The sequence below is a fragment of the Gekko japonicus genome, unplaced genomic scaffold (assembly GCF_001447785.1).
Source record: "Gekko japonicus isolate JY-2015 unplaced genomic scaffold, Gekko_japonicus_V1.1 scaffold57, whole genome shotgun sequence".
NCBI classification, from domain to species: domain Eukaryota; kingdom Metazoa; phylum Chordata; class Lepidosauria; order Squamata; family Gekkonidae; genus Gekko; species Gekko japonicus.
The window spans coordinates 1553682-1570941 of NW_015160208.1; the positions used below are offsets into that span (position 1 = coordinate 1553682).

General features: G+C 43.8%; 1 protein-coding gene across 6 annotated transcripts in view; it reads right to left on the bottom strand.

Annotated features, from left to right (window-relative positions):
• The window catches only part of BAIAP2 (BAI1-associated protein 2), a 203023-nt gene that overhangs the window by 27686 nt on the left and 158077 nt on the right, over nucleotides 1-17260 (bottom strand). For all 6 annotated transcript variants that reach the window (XM_015408653.1, XM_015408630.1, XM_015408665.1 and 3 more), the window contains exon 7: nucleotides 4764-4916. In XM_015408653.1, coding sequence (XP_015264139.1) covers nucleotides 4764-4916 — 153 coding nt within the window. The remainder of the gene's footprint in view (nucleotides 1-4763; nucleotides 4917-17260) is intronic.

The window sequence follows — 17260 nt, forward strand, 5'->3', positions numbered from 1 at the left end:
AGCAGAGCACTACCACACATGGGACACTTCCTCAGAAACAGCTTGTTCACGGAATACTGCTGTGTAGCAGCAGAGTGCTGTCAACACACCAAGTTGGTTACTAGGCTGCGGAGCCCAAATGCTCCATAGCAACAATAGAGTCTGTGTGTGTGTGTGTATAAGGAGGGTCCAGAATAGCCCTCAGCAGGCTCCAGGCAAGCGTAGGTTAATTGGGGGTGGGGGGTATGATGTGGGGGGAGTCGATTACAGCAGAATAGATTATCTGCTGGTGAAATTTATGGACTTCAGATTTAAGGGAATGAAAACAAGCAGTCTTTCACAATGCTTGGAATTCTGGGACACCTGAAGAGGCTGCCTGTGTAAAGGTCCAGAACAAACTTTGAGTCCAATGGCACCTTTAAGACCAGCAAAGTTAAACTGTGTGAAGTGTAAAGGTCTGTGTGGCTCAGTTTAAATGGGTTAGTAACATTTGCCACATTTAGAGTCCAGTGGCACCTTTAAGACCAACAAAGGTTTATTCAAGGGATGAGCTTTCGTGTGCAAGGCACACTATTTCAAATACACTGGAATGGTCGATGAGGCTCTAAACTTATAGACAGGGATTTAACAGTGAATTAACATGTAACATGATGATGTTTTAACCTTTTGTTATTTAGTTTTTCACTGCATAACTTAAACATCATCATGTTACATGTTAATTCACTGTTAAATCCCTGTCTATAAGTTTAGAGCCTCATCGACCATTCCAGTGTATTTGAAATAGTGTGCCTTGCACACGAAAGCTCATCCCTTGAATAAACCTTTGTTGGTCTTAAAGGTGCCCCACTGGTCTCCAAATTCGTTCTACTGCTTCAGACCAACACGGCTGACCATCTGGATTGGCCACATTGACACCTTTAGCAGATCCTGATCTCTGGATAGCCTGCAAAGGGGTGACAGTGACTGCAGGCACCGTTTGTGCCAATCAGCCTTCCTTTCTCTTGCATGAACTGTAAATTGCTATGCCTCAGGGAGGACTGCAAGCAAAGAGATCCTCTCCTGGAGCCCAGCTAATGAGGGACTGGAATCCCAAGACTTCCTACTACCCAGCATTGCTAGGTCTTCTTAAGCCCTTCCATCTATTCTAATAAAAAACCTAAATACTCTGAAACCCTACAGACAATTTAGAGATGCCACAACACGTTAGAGATGCCAAACAAGAAAGCAATGGCCACAGCAAGGGAATTTTAAAATGACAAATTGCAGGGACTGTTTAGAACAAGATAAATTTCTATACAGATATCACTTCTGAGCAGATGACAATGGACTCCACGTTTAAATAATCACACCTAATGAGCAGGCATGCAGCATTCACGCATGGGCAAGCAGAAGCCCAGAATGACAGGAGATGTTCACATGCAGTGAAACAAACACGTGGATGCATACAGTCAGTGGTATAGCAGTCAGAGTGTCAGACTAGGATCTGGGAAAGTCAGGTTCAAATCCACACTCTGCCATGAAATTGTGCTGGGTAACCTTGGGCCAGTCATTTTCTCTCAGCCTAATCAACCTCAAAGGCTTGCTGTGAGGATAAAATAGGGAAGGGGAAACCATGTATCCTGTCCTGATCTCATTGAAGGAAGGGCTGGATAAAAAAACATACCAAATGGAGTACCTAAAGTTTCCTACACAAAACCAATCTCTGTGTGAGAAATACACCATGCAGTGGACCTACACTAACACTCATCCTTCCACTTCCTCTACTACAACTTCTGGGTCTTATAAAAGGGACCCATGTTTTTTTAGCCAAATCAGGGGGAGAATGGGGGGGTTGTCTAAAGCCACCCAGTGCATTGGTGACAAGAGGTGAGGTGGAACCAAAGACCTCACAGCTCACTCAGATATTATGCTATGCCAGCTCCCAGGCAGGAGAGGCTGTGGCTCAGTGGTACAGCACCGGCTTGGCATGCAGAAGCTCCCCGGTTCAACCCCTGGCATCTCCAGTTAAAAAGATTTGATCTGAAAGACCTCCACCTGAGATCCTGGAGAGCCGCTGCCAGTCAGAGTAGACAATACTGACCTAGAGGGATCAGTTGTCAGATTCAGTATAAGGCAGCTTCATGTGTTCATGTGACCTGTTTAATCACTTTACAACACAAGCTTGAAAAACACAGGAAATTCAACTGCCATCCCACGTACCCAACCTCAAAGTTACAGGCCCATGTTAGGCAACTGCCTTTCCATGGTCCTAACTGTTAGGTAGCCTCACCACTGCCACCACCGCTCTTTTCCCACACCAGGTTCTCCCAGTGGCCATGAACAGTCTTTGCAATATCTTTAAAAGACATTCAGCCGCAATATGGGAGTTGGCAGCTACTGAGACTTAATCAGGACCATTGGCTGAAAGTACTTTAGAAAGCTCAAGGCCACATCTTACATTCCTGTTGGAAGTCTCGGGTATACTCTGGGGGATGCCACTCCTGCCTGAATACCAAGAGAGGCTTAGTGGTAAAATACCACCATTAATCTTAGAGGTTGCATGCACAAATTTTTTCCCCTTGAGAGCACCCACATCTTTCAAAATAAACAACCCTTCCATTTGTAGACAAAAGAGCAACACTTCTCAACATGTTTATCAGAATGCAAGTAGTTTGGTTTATGTAATATGCCAGGCTTTCCACCATTGAGTCAGGCGCAGGCCACACTTATTTTAGCAAAAACTAGCAAATAAAGCAACAAATAAAATTTGCTCCTCAAACTGATGTCCAGCCACAGATCATAATAAAAAATGCAGACACAAACACATACAGAAAGAAAGAGAGAGGGTTAAGCAGCATCTTTTACTAGAAGTTCATATGCTGTTCTCTCTACAGACTTAGAATACACATTACACTTACACCCACCCACAGTATGGATCAGCCACCTGCATAGATCCCCATGCAGAGCAATTGTTTTTCTGAGTTTTTTCCCCTTAAAGCAAGAGATTATATATAGTAAATCTAAATAAAACTAGATGGGAAAAGGGGTTTCTTTCCCTTTGTTGGAATAATGTCACAGGTTGTCCTGAGCCTCAAAAAGCTAGAAGAATGAATTCCGCCTGGCCAACCCTTAACAGGGAAGAGATTTTGTTTGTGTCCTTTACATGCATCTATAACATACCAAAGCCCTTCACATATGTTGGTAATTGACTTTGCATACATTACCACTTGAAGATGTTTATGACTAAAGTGGGACTTTTCAGTTAATCCCTTTATTATCCAAAAATCTTTTTTTTGCCAGATGGATACCAAAGATGATGAGATGAGTGATATATGGGGGAAATGTGGCTACACTACCTCATACATATACATAAGCAATTAAGTGTAGAGTATGTTTGTTCATAACAATACCAGCAGGAGTTAGCTGACAGGGGAAGAAAAAGTTATTTCTCTACTGAGGAACCAGGATAATAGGCAGCTATTGCAAGATGAAAAAGCTGCTCTAGACTGGTACAACAAAGAGTTGATTTTACAGTATACTCACCTGGCTACCAAATGACAAAACTGCAGATATGTGGTGAATATTATTATCCATGCCTGTCCACCACTCAATTGCCCTTTTGTTGCCTTAATGAATACACACACTTGTGACTCATCTCTGGGTATGTGCTAGCATTCTATTTATTCCAGACCATTCTCCTGCAGCAGAATACTTGGTATTGTGTTGACTTAGAGATATAGAATGCCATCCCAAGCGGAGTTACACCATTCTAAGTCAGTGGGCTCAGAACAGTGTAACTACTGAGGACTGCATTGATAGTGGGTATTACACTAGCAAAGTGAGATCTCTTTGACATCTATGTATTCTTTGTCAATAAAGCTCTAGAAGAGAGACCCTCAGATAAACCTACCAAGGGATAAAAACCACCAGGAAAAATAGTTGAATATACTACTGGTAACATGGGAGTTATGCTAAACACAAGAAAGTGAGGTAACCAGTAATTATATGGATTGGGTGGGAGTTGGCCCTCTTACCTTCAGGCTCAGCTAAGACACCATGCATCTGCCCCTGGGCTTGTCTACAACATATCGTTCTAACTGGCAGGTTACATTAAAGTGGTAAGAACCACCACACTTCTGACACAATCCAGTTGCTTTCTTAGTTTACAGGCACACTGGAACAGCTACTATAATGGAAACCTCCATGCTTTAATTATACAGAGACCTACAGCAGGGCTGCAGAGATACATACTTAATACCTTTTCTGCAGCAAAATTCGTATCTGCTGGAAACAAGGGATGTATGACAGCATAACGATAGGAAATGAGGGCTTCCTCGGGGACACACTACATGCCTGAGTAAGTGGAGGAATGGGCCAGTATAGCAAAGCAAGGAACACCCTTAAATGTATGCTTCTCCCCTGTCACCACTTTTTTCTTTGCTCATTCTTGAATGTTCAATACTCCAAGAATTACGCAAGAAGAGATGGGATAGGTAACATTCTCTACAGAGGAACTGAACAATCTTTGCCTGCTGACTCCTTAAAAGCAGCTGCAGTTTGGCAGGCCACAACTCTTCCTCAAAGCACATTTGCCTGAAATTTACCAACCTACCTAAAATTACTTAATCTGCTTACAAGTGATGTCATACATGATGAATAGGATTTTAAGGTCACAGAGGACACAAGCATTTCCAAGTTTGCATCTGGATCTCTTAGGACCACTTACAGGGGAGGCACTTCTGTCTGACTGCTTTTTCAAGCAGATTATACCAATTGTTGGGCTTATCAACACACTACTAGTTCACCTTGGAATGGTACACGAGGGCATTTTTGGCCACAGCACACTGCTTCTCCACCAGGAAACAGAATCGCCGCCTCTCTTCTGTGAGTGCTGTCTTGTAGCCATCAGATACATAGTTCTCCAGCTCACCTTGCTTGTTACTGATAGCTTCGATAAACTGTGGAGGAAAGAAAAAGCAGATTACTCCAGTGTACAGTCTGAATTACAGCATACGAAATCAGGCTTTTCATCTTAAGCTATATAGTCACTTAGTGATTGGTATGCAGCAGAGTTTGTTAGAATGCTGGAACCCATGCCATTCCTTGCAAGAAAAGTAAGCTGAGTGATCGGTCTCCATTTGCTGCCACAGAATGTATAAAATCCCAATTCTTTATATAGTTTAAAGACTGAACAGCAGGGGGCACTAGGCAACAGAACATATGCAAACCTGAGAGCATATATATTACCTCCTCCTCCTCCTCACCAACCATCCTTAGTCATCTGACCTCCCCCACACAAAAGCTCCTGACTCAGAACGTGGGCTTCAGATGCTGTGTGGGTGGCAGAAGAGCAGAGAGATTCTCTCAGTCTCCCTCCTACTTAGCCTGCACCTGCATAGTGCTGATTTTCTAGTACCGATCACCCAGAGATCTCCCAGAATTACAAACTGGCTGCATTGCTTGTACCAGGTCAAAGTGTTTTAAAAGACATTCACTCAGGTAAGAAGGGCTTAAACACAATTATTCTTCTAAGATGCTGCCATCTGGGTGTTAGAATGTACTTCCTTCTCCTCCTTGCCAAAACGTGAGGGTGAAGGGACAGGGGAGGAAGAGAGTTGAGTGAGGCATATCTACCTTGTTTCATATGCCACATCCCACAAGCCCCCCTCCTGTGGGAAGATCACTACCTGACAAAATCCCACAGAGCCTACTCTTCCTTTTACAAAAAACATATTCATTGTCAAACACAATGCTCACACACATTAGTTCACCATATACCCACATAAACAACAATATGCTCTCAAGAATTCCTATTCTTGGGTCTTAGGGTACGAGAAATCCATGTTCAAATCTTCATTTCATTCAGTAAAAGGAACAGTAGACTCTCTCTGAGGATTTGTCAGGCAGTTATCTCCCCACTGGAGAGGGCTTGTGGGATGTGACACATGAAACAAAGTAAATGTGCCTGACTCAGCTCTGGCGGTATGGAGACGGCTCCTCCTTTCTTCCTTCTCTGTCCTCTCCTCTCATGCTTTGGCAGGGAGGAGATGGAAGTATATTCTAATACCTGGAAGGCAGCATCTTAGAGGGCGCCTCTCTTTCTTCCCTTGATAAGGCTGCCAACTTCCAGGTACAACCTGGAGATCTACCAGAATTACAATTTATCTCCAGACTATAGGGATGAATTCCCCTGGAGAAAATTGGCAGCTTTGAGGGCAGACTCTATGGCATCACATCCCTGCTAAGCACTCTCCACTCCACAAACTCCACCCCCCAAGCTCGGCACCCACATCTCCAGGGAGTTCCCAGCCTGGAGTTGACAACTCTATCCCTTGCCTACTTCTGCCAGAGAATCTAGTTTATGAACCTGGTGTTCAGCTGGAAAGACTTAGTACTTGAAAGAAGAGATTCCCTTCCTCAAATGCAGAGTGGACATTGGTATGAACTGTGTTTACCATCTGACCCCTACGATAACGAGACACAATTAGATACAACATGGGGGTCAATGCACAATTATTTATATGTAACATGGGGGCTTTCAAGTTGGAAAAATGAAGCATATGGGTGAGGGAGCAGGCATTGCCCTATGCGACAGAAAAAAGGAGGATGCCATTACATCCATCCACAAAGGAGGAGTGCTTATTATTCTTATCCGTATTTAAATAAGTAATCAATTGAAACATATCAACTAAGATTTTATATTTTAAAAAATTAAAGGGGATAACAGCCCCACTTTCTACACATAGATGCAAATAACTACAAAGCAGTGTTAAAATAAAGGGAGTTCCAAACTTCTAATCGTATACTCCACAAATGCAAACTCAAGACTTGCTTCAAAGTGTTCAAAACCTTGACCTGAACTGCTCCCAGGATTCCATGGTAAACTGGTATTAAACAGGCTTCATTTTCACTTTCCTTGCATTGCAAGGAAGCTTTGTTTTTCACAATACAGTTATTTTGGGCAATGATACAATAAACATAAAAGCTTTGGTTTTTTTAAAAAAGTTAAGAAAAACCTTTTCAGTTCCCTTGCATTGTTACAAGCTCAATTTGAAGAAGCTGCTTAAGTTAACCGCTTGTATCATTCAACACTGAATTATTATGTACACAAATACACATTTATGCTGGATAGCACACAAAGCTGTTCCATCACTCTCCTTATCAGTCTCTGGCAACACTGTGTGACACATCCCAAGAAAGGCTATACTGGAATCTTGTGGGAAAATGACAGATTTTACCCTCATTTATTTAATTTACCAGTAAAGAGGGATATTCATCAAAGCCCAGCTGTCCAAAAGAAGCTTTGTGATACTAGCATTTCATGTAATAAACTATTATGTCTCAAAAGGAAAGATCCACCCAATATTTAGGAATTTGAAATCCCATTTACTTCAATGGGATAATTAAATACGTATTTATCTGTTTACCATTTAAACAAATGGGATTCCAAAGACCATCGCTTTATCTAGACCATACCTAATGCAGCCACCTATATTTGGCAAACTTGTCTATGACCAAGAGCCACTGACTGCCATCTCTTTCTTATTGCATCCCTTGACTTTAAATTATTGTAATATTTTGTGTGCACAGGTCTACTGGCATTGTTTTGTTGAATTGGACTTGCTAGTACGTCTGCAATTACTTTGGAATAGTTGTGAGGAAGTGTCTGAAACATAATTAACTTCTTCATTTATTAAGGATTCTGAGCCTGTCATGGTAAGTGTCACTCTTTGCTGGGAAAAGCCGGAAACTGGAATGAAATATGGTCATTTACTAAAAGTAGTTGGCTGACCTTCAGATTTACTTTCATCAGAATTCTGATGTTTCCCCAATGGCTTTCTAAAAAACCTTAATATTGCTAAATGTCAACATTCACAGCATATCACATACCATAATCAACGTATGCACACTTTCATCACCATTTTATACAAGACTTTACTGAAACCTTACAGTGGAATTCTGATACCACATGGAGGGGGAAGCCACAAATTGGCTACCACAAAATAGCTGCCGCAGAACACAGATCCAGTCTTAAAATGGCTGCCAGAACTTACTTTCAGTCACACCGTAAAGACCCTTGTGCTGTAGTGGCAGCTGCACATTTTTTAAAAGGGCGCATTTTTTAAAAATCCACACAGCCAATAAAGTCTCCAGTGGCCAAACAGAAGCCTTACTGGCCAAAAGTCCCCACCTGGCCCCACCCACTTTCTAAAAACACTTGGGTGGGTTGCCAGGAGAAGCACCGGCAGAAGCCCCACGGTGTTCAAGGGCCTAAAACCAAGTCATTTTGTGCTGCTTTTTCCCACTATGTGCCTTGCACAGGCTCTTGATAAGAACCAGCAGGGAGAATGCATTCCAAAATTAGAGAATACGTTGAAGTAAAACATATGAGATTTTTTTTTTAATGTAGAAGGAAAGCCCATCAAGGAACTGCGTGTAACCATGCAGCCTCCCTATTTGATAATGTAGCACTCAGAGCTGTCACTATATATACATGGGCTGCAATCAGTAGGGATGCGGTCAGACGTGCCATTTGGTACAGAGGGGAAGCGGTGGCGCAGGCGGGTAACCGCCTGCCAGTAACATCTAGAGACAGCCACTATGGCTGTTCGAGAATCCACCGCGGCCAGGGTGAGCGCCTGGCCCGAGTCGCAGCTCCCGCCCACCCAGCGGCCCGAAAGCAAATAAAACCAAGCGAGTAGGCAAATGGGTACCCACCCTTAGAAGGGTGGGGGGCACCCTCCTCCTCAGTGAGGTATGTGGTGGTAGCAGTGGCAAGAACATCACGGCGAGAGCATCAATGGCGGCGGCGGCGGAGCCTAGATGGCGCGGCACGGTGAAAAATCGAGAACAAGGCAGAGCAATCCCTGGTGGCAGACGACTGCAGTGGAGACCAAGGCGGCGCACGATGACGTGCATTGTGGACGCGGTGGAGCCATTCAGGACAGAGCCGAGGCCGAAGCAAGACATGGAGAAGGGCGCCAGTAACAGTCCCACCAAGGAAGCAGCCGGCCCAGGGAAGATGCAAGAGACCGCCGGGAGAAGGAAAGCCGAGCCAGAAACGAGACCCACCCCATATCATGTGGCCTTAGTTAGGAGAGAAACAGTTCTTAGAACTCCCCTGTTAACTGCCCAGAGACCCCTAGGGGTTAGGGCGGTATAATAAGTTGAAATTAATAAATAAATAAATAATAAACCCATTACCTCTGGTGGAATTTGACTCGCAGTTGCACAGTCACACATCCCTTTGTGCTGTGGGCTCAACCTGTCACTGTGTGACCACATGCCCCGTTCGGGCAAGTGGGGAGGGGTTTTGCCTTTTGTTTTCCATGCGCATAAACAAGGAATCGAACTTCTGCACAGAGGGTTCCCCATGGAGTATGTGGTTATGCACATACTGCCAAGCAAGGGGGGGGAAAGGCACCAAATTGGGATGGAATGGGCAGACCATCCCGATGGCTTGACTATGTGCTTGAGCAATCAGACAGGGGAAAATCCATCCATGGCCTGTCGGCAAGCATTAGGACCAGGCTTTCCCCAGTATCTTTTAACTCCACTTCTGTGGCGAGGCAGCACGGGGTGCCGATGGCTGCGGGACCTTTCCCAGATGTTGCTGTCTGATCATGCCCTTTAGATCCATCGGGCATTTACACCTGTGTTGGATCTAAAGGCACATCTGACCACAGCATAGTGCTCTCCATAGCATCACTGATAATAATCACATTAAACCGTCCTTCGTTCTAGGGGATCCATGCTGAGAAAACATGACACAGGATATATTTTCCCACGTGGGAGAAATGGTCTAAAAACCAAAGAAACATGTGCTAAATCCTAATAGGATTCCAGATGATGGAATGCATCCAAGGTAGTTCCTGTTGACAGCAGGGCAGGGGCACTCCTGTGGCACATCAAGGGCCTTAAATATTTATGGTGGACAGCATGCAAGATACAGTAGCTAAGAGTATGACCTGTCTGTCAGGAAGCCTCTGCCCCTCCCACAGTTCAAATTTCACATGCATTTAACATTTGAGATATACTCTATGAATGCAAAATATTATTATAGTATAACCTGTTGTTCTATGCCTCACATACCCCACCCTTCCTAGAGGGAAGGGAAGAGAACACTGTATCTTTACAGTTGCCAGAGAAAAGGCTGCCAACAACTTGGGCACAGTTATTGCCTTGTGTAACACACACACACACACAGACCCATGAAAGCGGGGAGGCAGCCAGCCAAACAATGATGGAATGAAGAATTTTGCTGTATGTTTTCTCTTATCTTAGGCTAAGAAAGAAATACATACATTAGATATATGCTTTTTCCAATGCATGGACCTTTTAAAAGTTTTGATTTGGAGTTCTGGACTGCCAAGTAATCACTGCCTATTGGGAAATGTAGTTTGTTTCTTCAGCTTCATAGTCCTCAACAGTCCCCCTCAGCCATGCTAAAACTGCAACGTCCAAGAGGGACAAAGCTTTTCATTTAGCTTTCTTTAGGAAACTTAACAAATATGACACGTGTTTTTTGATAAACAAATAATCAAGCGTCCCATTTCACTTCATGTTACGTTGTGCTTGTCCCTGTTGTTGTTGTTCAGTCGCACAGTCGAGTCCGACTCTTCATGACCCCATGGACCAGCTCCCGCCAGGCCTTCCGGTCTTCCGCCGTCCTCTGAAGTGTGCTCAATTTCATGTTCGTTGCATCTATGACACTGTCTAACCATCTCATCCTTTGCCATCCCCGTCTTCTCTGACCTTCAATCTTTCCCAGCATTAGGGTCTTCTCCAGTGAGTGCTCCCTTCTCATTTGGTGGCCAAAGTATTTGAGCTTCAGTTTCATTATCTGGCCTTCCAGGGAACAGTCAGGGTTGATTTCTTTTAGGATTGACTCATTTGATCTTCTTGCAGTCCAGGGGACTCTCAAGAGTCTTCTCCAGCACCATAGTTCAAAAGAATCTATTCTTTGGCGCTCGGCCTTCCTTATAGTCCAACTCTCGCAGCCATACATGACTACTGGGAATACCATTGCTTTGACCATGCGGACTTTTGTTGGCAGGGTGATGTCTTTACTTTTTATCATGCTGTTTAGGTTTGCCATCACTTTCCTCCCAAGGAGCAGGCGTCTTTTAATTTCATGGCTGCTGTCACAGTCTGCGGTGATCTGGGATCCCAGGAACGTGAAGTCTGTCACTACTTCCATGACTTCCCCTTCTATTTGCCAAGGAGTGATGGGGCCGGATGCCATGATCTTAGTTTTTTTGATGTTGAGCTTCAAGCCCACTTTTGCGCTCTCCTCTTTTACTCTGAGCAAGAGGCTCTTGAGGTCCTCTTCACTTTCTGCCATCAGAGTGGTATCGTCTGCATATCTGAGGTTGTTGATCTTTTCCCCAGCAATCTTAATTCCCGCTTGTGATTCATTCAGGCCAGCATTTCGCATGATGTACTCTGCATATATATTAAATAAGCAAGGCGACAATATACATCCTTGTCGTATTCCTTTTCCTATGCTAAACCAATCAGTTGTTCCATATCCAGTTCTAACTGTCGCTTCTTGGCCCTTATACAGGTTTCTCAAGAGACATGTGAGGTGGTCTGGTACTCCCATCTCTTTAAGGACCTGCCATAGTTTGTTGTGATCCACACAGTCAAAGGCTTTAGCATAGTCAATGAAGCAGAAGTAGATGTTTTTCTGGTACTCTCTTGCTTTCTCCATAATCCAGCGAATGTTGGCAATTTGATCTCTAGTTCCTCTACCTCTTTGAAACCCAGCTTGTACTTCTGGCAGTTCTCTATCCATGTACTGTTGAAGCCTAGCTTGTAGGATCTTGAGCATGACCTTGCTAGCGTGTGGTATGAGTGCAATGGTGCAATAGTTTGAACATTCCTTGGCATTGTCCTTTGGGATTGGAATGTATACTGACCTTTTCCAATCCTGTGGCCACTGTTGCATTTTCCAAATTTGCTGGCAAATTGCGTGCAGCACTTTAACAGCATCATCTTCTAAGACTTTGTTGAAGACCCTTCAAAACATTTTTTCTAGAATTCCGATGGGAACTCCAATAACATGGGAAGAATAAAAAAAGATGTTTCCCCAAGGGGAGGGGGAATCCTTGTCACTCAACTCCCACTCCATGTAAAGTGTCTATAAAGTAATTGTTTAGTTGAAGATGTTCAAAAATAATTCCCAAATGGATCAGGGAGACTCTCCAATGGGACACAAAAGAGACTAGCTGGTTTTGTTAAATCTAGTAGCAGCACTAAACCAGGGAATCCACTATGATACATCAAACATGAAAATGGCTAGCATCTGAAGCTGGCAAAGTCACACAGTTACCAGGATGCTGACGCATTTAAAGGGTCAGGTAGTGGTCACAAGCGGGATGGAGAATTTTCCTGCTAAGTTCATACAAGGTACAGGCATGTCAGAGGCAATACATGTATGGCTGCTAACAGACTGGAAGAAAAACATCCTGTCCTTTTGAGCCATGAAGGTAAAGAAAATTACTTGGCAGGTAACATCCTACTAAGCCTCTATTAAAGGAAGAAGACATTTTTCTGCAGGCCTGTTGGCAGCCCTAAGTATAAGGCTACTTTCAACCTGATCATTTGTGCATAAAATTAGAACAACTTGTGATATTACTTCAGGCAAGATAAAACCATTACACGGCCCCAGCTGTAGTGAAAGTAGTACTTACCCTCCACACAACTACTCCTACTAAAAGCCCAGTGCTAGGCCTAGGGCCTTTCAATAGCAATCCTGCTGCTAGGATACAGGGACTAGAGCACAACTGATCTTGGACATTAGAGGCTGGGACTGAAGAATCCATTGACAGTAGCCAGTTTGGTGACCCACAAGAACTGGGACCCAGCCCAGGGCTTAAATCATGATCGGTGATTTCATCTGCTAAGCAAAGCACTATTAGCAACCTCTACCCAGGCAACCATTGTACTGGTCAACGATGAACGCCCTGTAGGGTTGCCAGAGGGGGCTTGGGGGGGCGTTCCTAGAGGGGGTGGGGATGTCCCCAATGTGTTGATGTCACACAGAAGTGACTTCATCACATTGGGGATGCAGCCCCTCTTGGAAGGCGCCAGCAGTGCCCGCTTGCAAAACACAATTTAAAGGGAAGTTTCCCTTTTTACAAGTGGGGCCAGGTGCTGCATGCCTTGCCTCAACTGCGAGCAGCAAATTCACCGCTTGGAGTTCAGATGCAGACAGCCGCAATTGCTGAACACCATTTAAAGGGAAGATTCCATTCAAATGGTGTTTTACAAGTGGGTGCCGTTGACCAGCTGGCCGGAGGCAGGCAGGAGCCTGAGAAATCAGGGGAGTCCTCACCCCCACCTGGGGACTGGCAACCCTAACACCCTCGCAAGAGCCACATGCACCATTTCCTAACGCTGCTCCTTTCCAAACAGGCTTAGGATCTGATATGTTTGAGAAGAATCATCTAATCATACAGATGGTACTACCCATGATGTTCAAAGTCATGTGGCAAACCAGGTAACTGGATTCAAACTCTGAAAAAAGCAATACTGGCAGGATGTGTGGCAGCACTCTTCCCTCTTGGTTTTATACAGTCACTGGACTGAATCTGTACCTTTGTTTTTAGCTGCCTTAAAAGCTCGTGCCCCAGAAGGAATTCCCCAGTTGTTCAGAACAAAGACCTGCTCCAGCTAACTATGTCACTACAACTGGGTCCCCATGCTGAAATTACCTGGAAGCAAGCGCCATTGAAATCAATGGGATATGCTTATAAGCAGATGCACTTGCAATCAGGATGGGCAAGGAATTTTTGTTAAGACACATTTATGCCTTTCATTTGCACAGGCAAGCTGACTATAGCATCTCTGAGCTAATACAGCTCAGACAATAAAAGACTGGGGGAGGGAGAAGAAAGAGGGAGGAATTAAGAGATCTGGGGGATAAAAGGACACTGAATCTTAGGGGGAAAGATATGTTATCTTCTGAAGCCGGTGACTAATCACTCATCAGAAGCTGCTGCTGCTTATACTGAGAGCTCCAGTTGCATTGTAAGCAGTCACTATTGTTCTGCAATACTGTATGTGTGCGTGTGGGTGGAAAGGTGGATTGGAAGGGAGCTGTTCGTATAACTCTATGTAGCAATGTGAAAGCCTTCATCTCTGCTACAGCAGCAATGAGCTGTTCATAAACAGAATCTCTGCACATAGTGATATACAGCTTTAACTCTTTGACCGCTTCTTTGCTGGAGAACGTCTGCTGTCATTGTGACAGCATGGAAGTGAGTAATAGGTTCAGACTGGCCTCTTCAAAATATCACAGCAATTCAAGAATAAAGGGGCACGCACCCAGAATTCAAGTACTCTTCCCCCCAGCGCTGGGCATTATGGAAAACTAGCTCTGAGCAAAATTTCTTGCTCAAACTGCCCCCACCCCCAAGCTAAAATCTATAAAGCAACCATAAGCACACATTTGTTTAAGCACTTATACAAAAAGTGACAGAAGGGCAGTGCCCTATAAAAAGCATGTATTCACCTTGGTTATCTTCAGTAGAGACATTTATTCTTATTTATAATAATAAAAACAGAGGAAAGGTTTGTCTGGATTCAGAGTTTGCCATTTGTTCTTCACATGTTTAGCAGCATGATGTAACTTGTTTATGTAACTTACTTGTGAAGGGCTGTCTGTATGCTATGTGCTGCAGTGCCGTGGAAACAGAAAGAGCTCTCAAATGGCAAGAAGCTAAATTAGCATTCAAAGCAAATGCAGAACTCCAAATTCTTGCTTGACTGCCTGGTCATGTATACGTCACTGAGTTAATCCAGCTCATAGCTGAATGCTCCTTGTCTTTCTGAGGAGTGGATAACAGTTTTGGGTTTGGAGTGGGACACTTTTACAACAGAGAAATAAATAATGTGCCATGCCCTAGAAGCTGTATACTTAATTCAATGGCTAGAATTTTGATTTTGCATATGGAAAAGAGAAGTTCAAATTGTTGCTTGGCTGTGAAGGTCACTGGATGATCCTTGGCAAACTGCCAACCTCTCAGCCTTTCCTACCTCAAAAGATGGTGCGACTAAAATTCTATTCTGAGGGATGAAGGAGGAGGGGCGTTTTGCTTGAAATGTTTGACAGCCACACCACTTGAAACTCAGAGAATTCAGAAGGGACGCAAACAGTGAAAACAAATACTTTAAAGAATTAATTTGAAAGATATGAAAATTAGTCTTCATGTGTTCAAAGCTCGATCCATATAGGCCTAGTGTGGGACAATTTTTCAATTTGTATTTGTTATGTATCAAATTACTGGCAGTCATTGGATCCAAAACAGGCGACTCATTAACACAGAGAGATGTTTTGCTTTGGAGTTGTTCTATGTAAGGCCAATCAGATGCTAGTTTTGACTGTATGAATGGATATGAAGTATGTATCAGCAGCATTCTGAAGTTATATAACTGCAAACAATTCTACAAGGCAACACTTTTATTACAGTTTCTAGGAGCGAAGGAGCAGTAAGGTCTGAGGAGATGCAACACCACCAATCCCTAAACTAAAGCTATTAGGACCGGATATGGAAATGTTATTCGCTCTCTTCCCCATGTGTGAATTACTTCACTGGCATTAACCCTAATTAACATAAGTCATATTTCTTTCTCAATCAGATACTTAACACACCTTGGAATTATGCTGCTTGGCACCAACATATCCCTAAACTGCAGTTAAGGCTGGCAGGAGGGGGAATGTATCTGCGAGATGCGGGAGGTACTGCACTTCTGTGTGCCAATTCCAACCATGGTTAATGGATTTAAGAGCTTTACCTTAGCACAACATGCAGGTCCGTGAAAGTTGCAGGTGCTAAATGGGGGAGGAGCTGCATCAAAGAGCACAGAGAATTCTAAAAATCTGATTTATTTCACTTCACAACTCTGAAGACAGTTTCCTGTACGGAAACCTAGTGGAAGCTTCAGTGCCTTGCCTAGCTCTCTGCCTCTCATACAAACACTTGAAGCTACCACATTGAACCAGAACACTGATCAATCCAATATGGTCTACACTGCAGCCATACAGCAGCTGTGGGGAACTGCTCAGAAAAGCAAAAGGAGAGTGCAGATAGGCTCAGAATAGCACCCAGGGAGAGAGCTCCTGACTCCCCCCCCCCCAAGCAGTTTTCTCAAACTGTACTTGGCAGAGGGGAGTTATTTCATTGATTTTGCCGCTCCATATGGAGTATCTGTTCACATGGAGCAGCAAAACTGGCAAAACAACCCCCCCCCCCGGAATTATTCATGTGAGAAAGCTGCTTGAGGGAGGGATGGCAGGAACCTTTCCTCCCCCATGGTGCCATTCTGAGCCCCCATTTGGAATCTTTTTTTAAAAAAAAAAAAGAAGAAGAATAAATTCCCTCCAGCTGCTATGTTGCTGCAGGGAGTACAGCAAATTAGTGTAAACGAGTGAAGAAAAATATCGTGTAGGCAGCTGTGCCAGAGCTTGTGACTGACCCAAGGTCACATCAGCAGGTGCAAGTGGAGGAGTGGGGAATCAAACCCGGTTCTCCCAGATTAGAGTCCACACACTTAACCACTACACCATAAAAGTAATGTATTCTACAACTGAGTTATTCCACAAGAAAAATGACTACCGTATTTTCCGGCGTATAAGACGACTGGGCGTATAAGACGACCCCCAACTTTTCCAGTTAAAATATAGAGTTTTCCAGTTAAAATATAGAGCTGTGCTGATGCTTCTGGCGTACCGGCGTATAAGACGACCCCCCACTTCTGAGAAGATTTCCCTGGGTTAAAAAGTAGTCTTATACGCAGGAAAATACGGTACTGACCATGCTTAGCTTCTGATATCTGACAAGATCAAGTTATACCATGCCACCTTCCCTATATTATCCACCACTGATTGTTTAACTAGAAATGCATGCAAAGCTTGTGCATGCAAAGTAGGTGCTCTGTCACTGCAGAACCATGCAAAGCAAGCAAATACACATAAATTACTTGTTTCACATAATTTGTACAGATCACAAAATTTAGCTTTTTTTGGCCCAGACTCATTTTAGATTTTTGTTTTAAAAGCAGGGGTTCCACACAGTCCTTGAGAGAATCAAAAGTGACAATATAAGCCTAAGAAATGCTCACCAACAGAGGAAGAAGACTGCCCTGCCAGCAAGATATGTTGCAGAGTAGCCTCTCATGGGGAACTTTTGGAAGTTGCACCTCATGGCTATTATACAAGCAGATAGGAGCTAAGACAGTGATCTGGTAGTCAAAGCAGTTTGCTTAACCCTGCTGAGAAGAAGTGGGCACTTCCTTA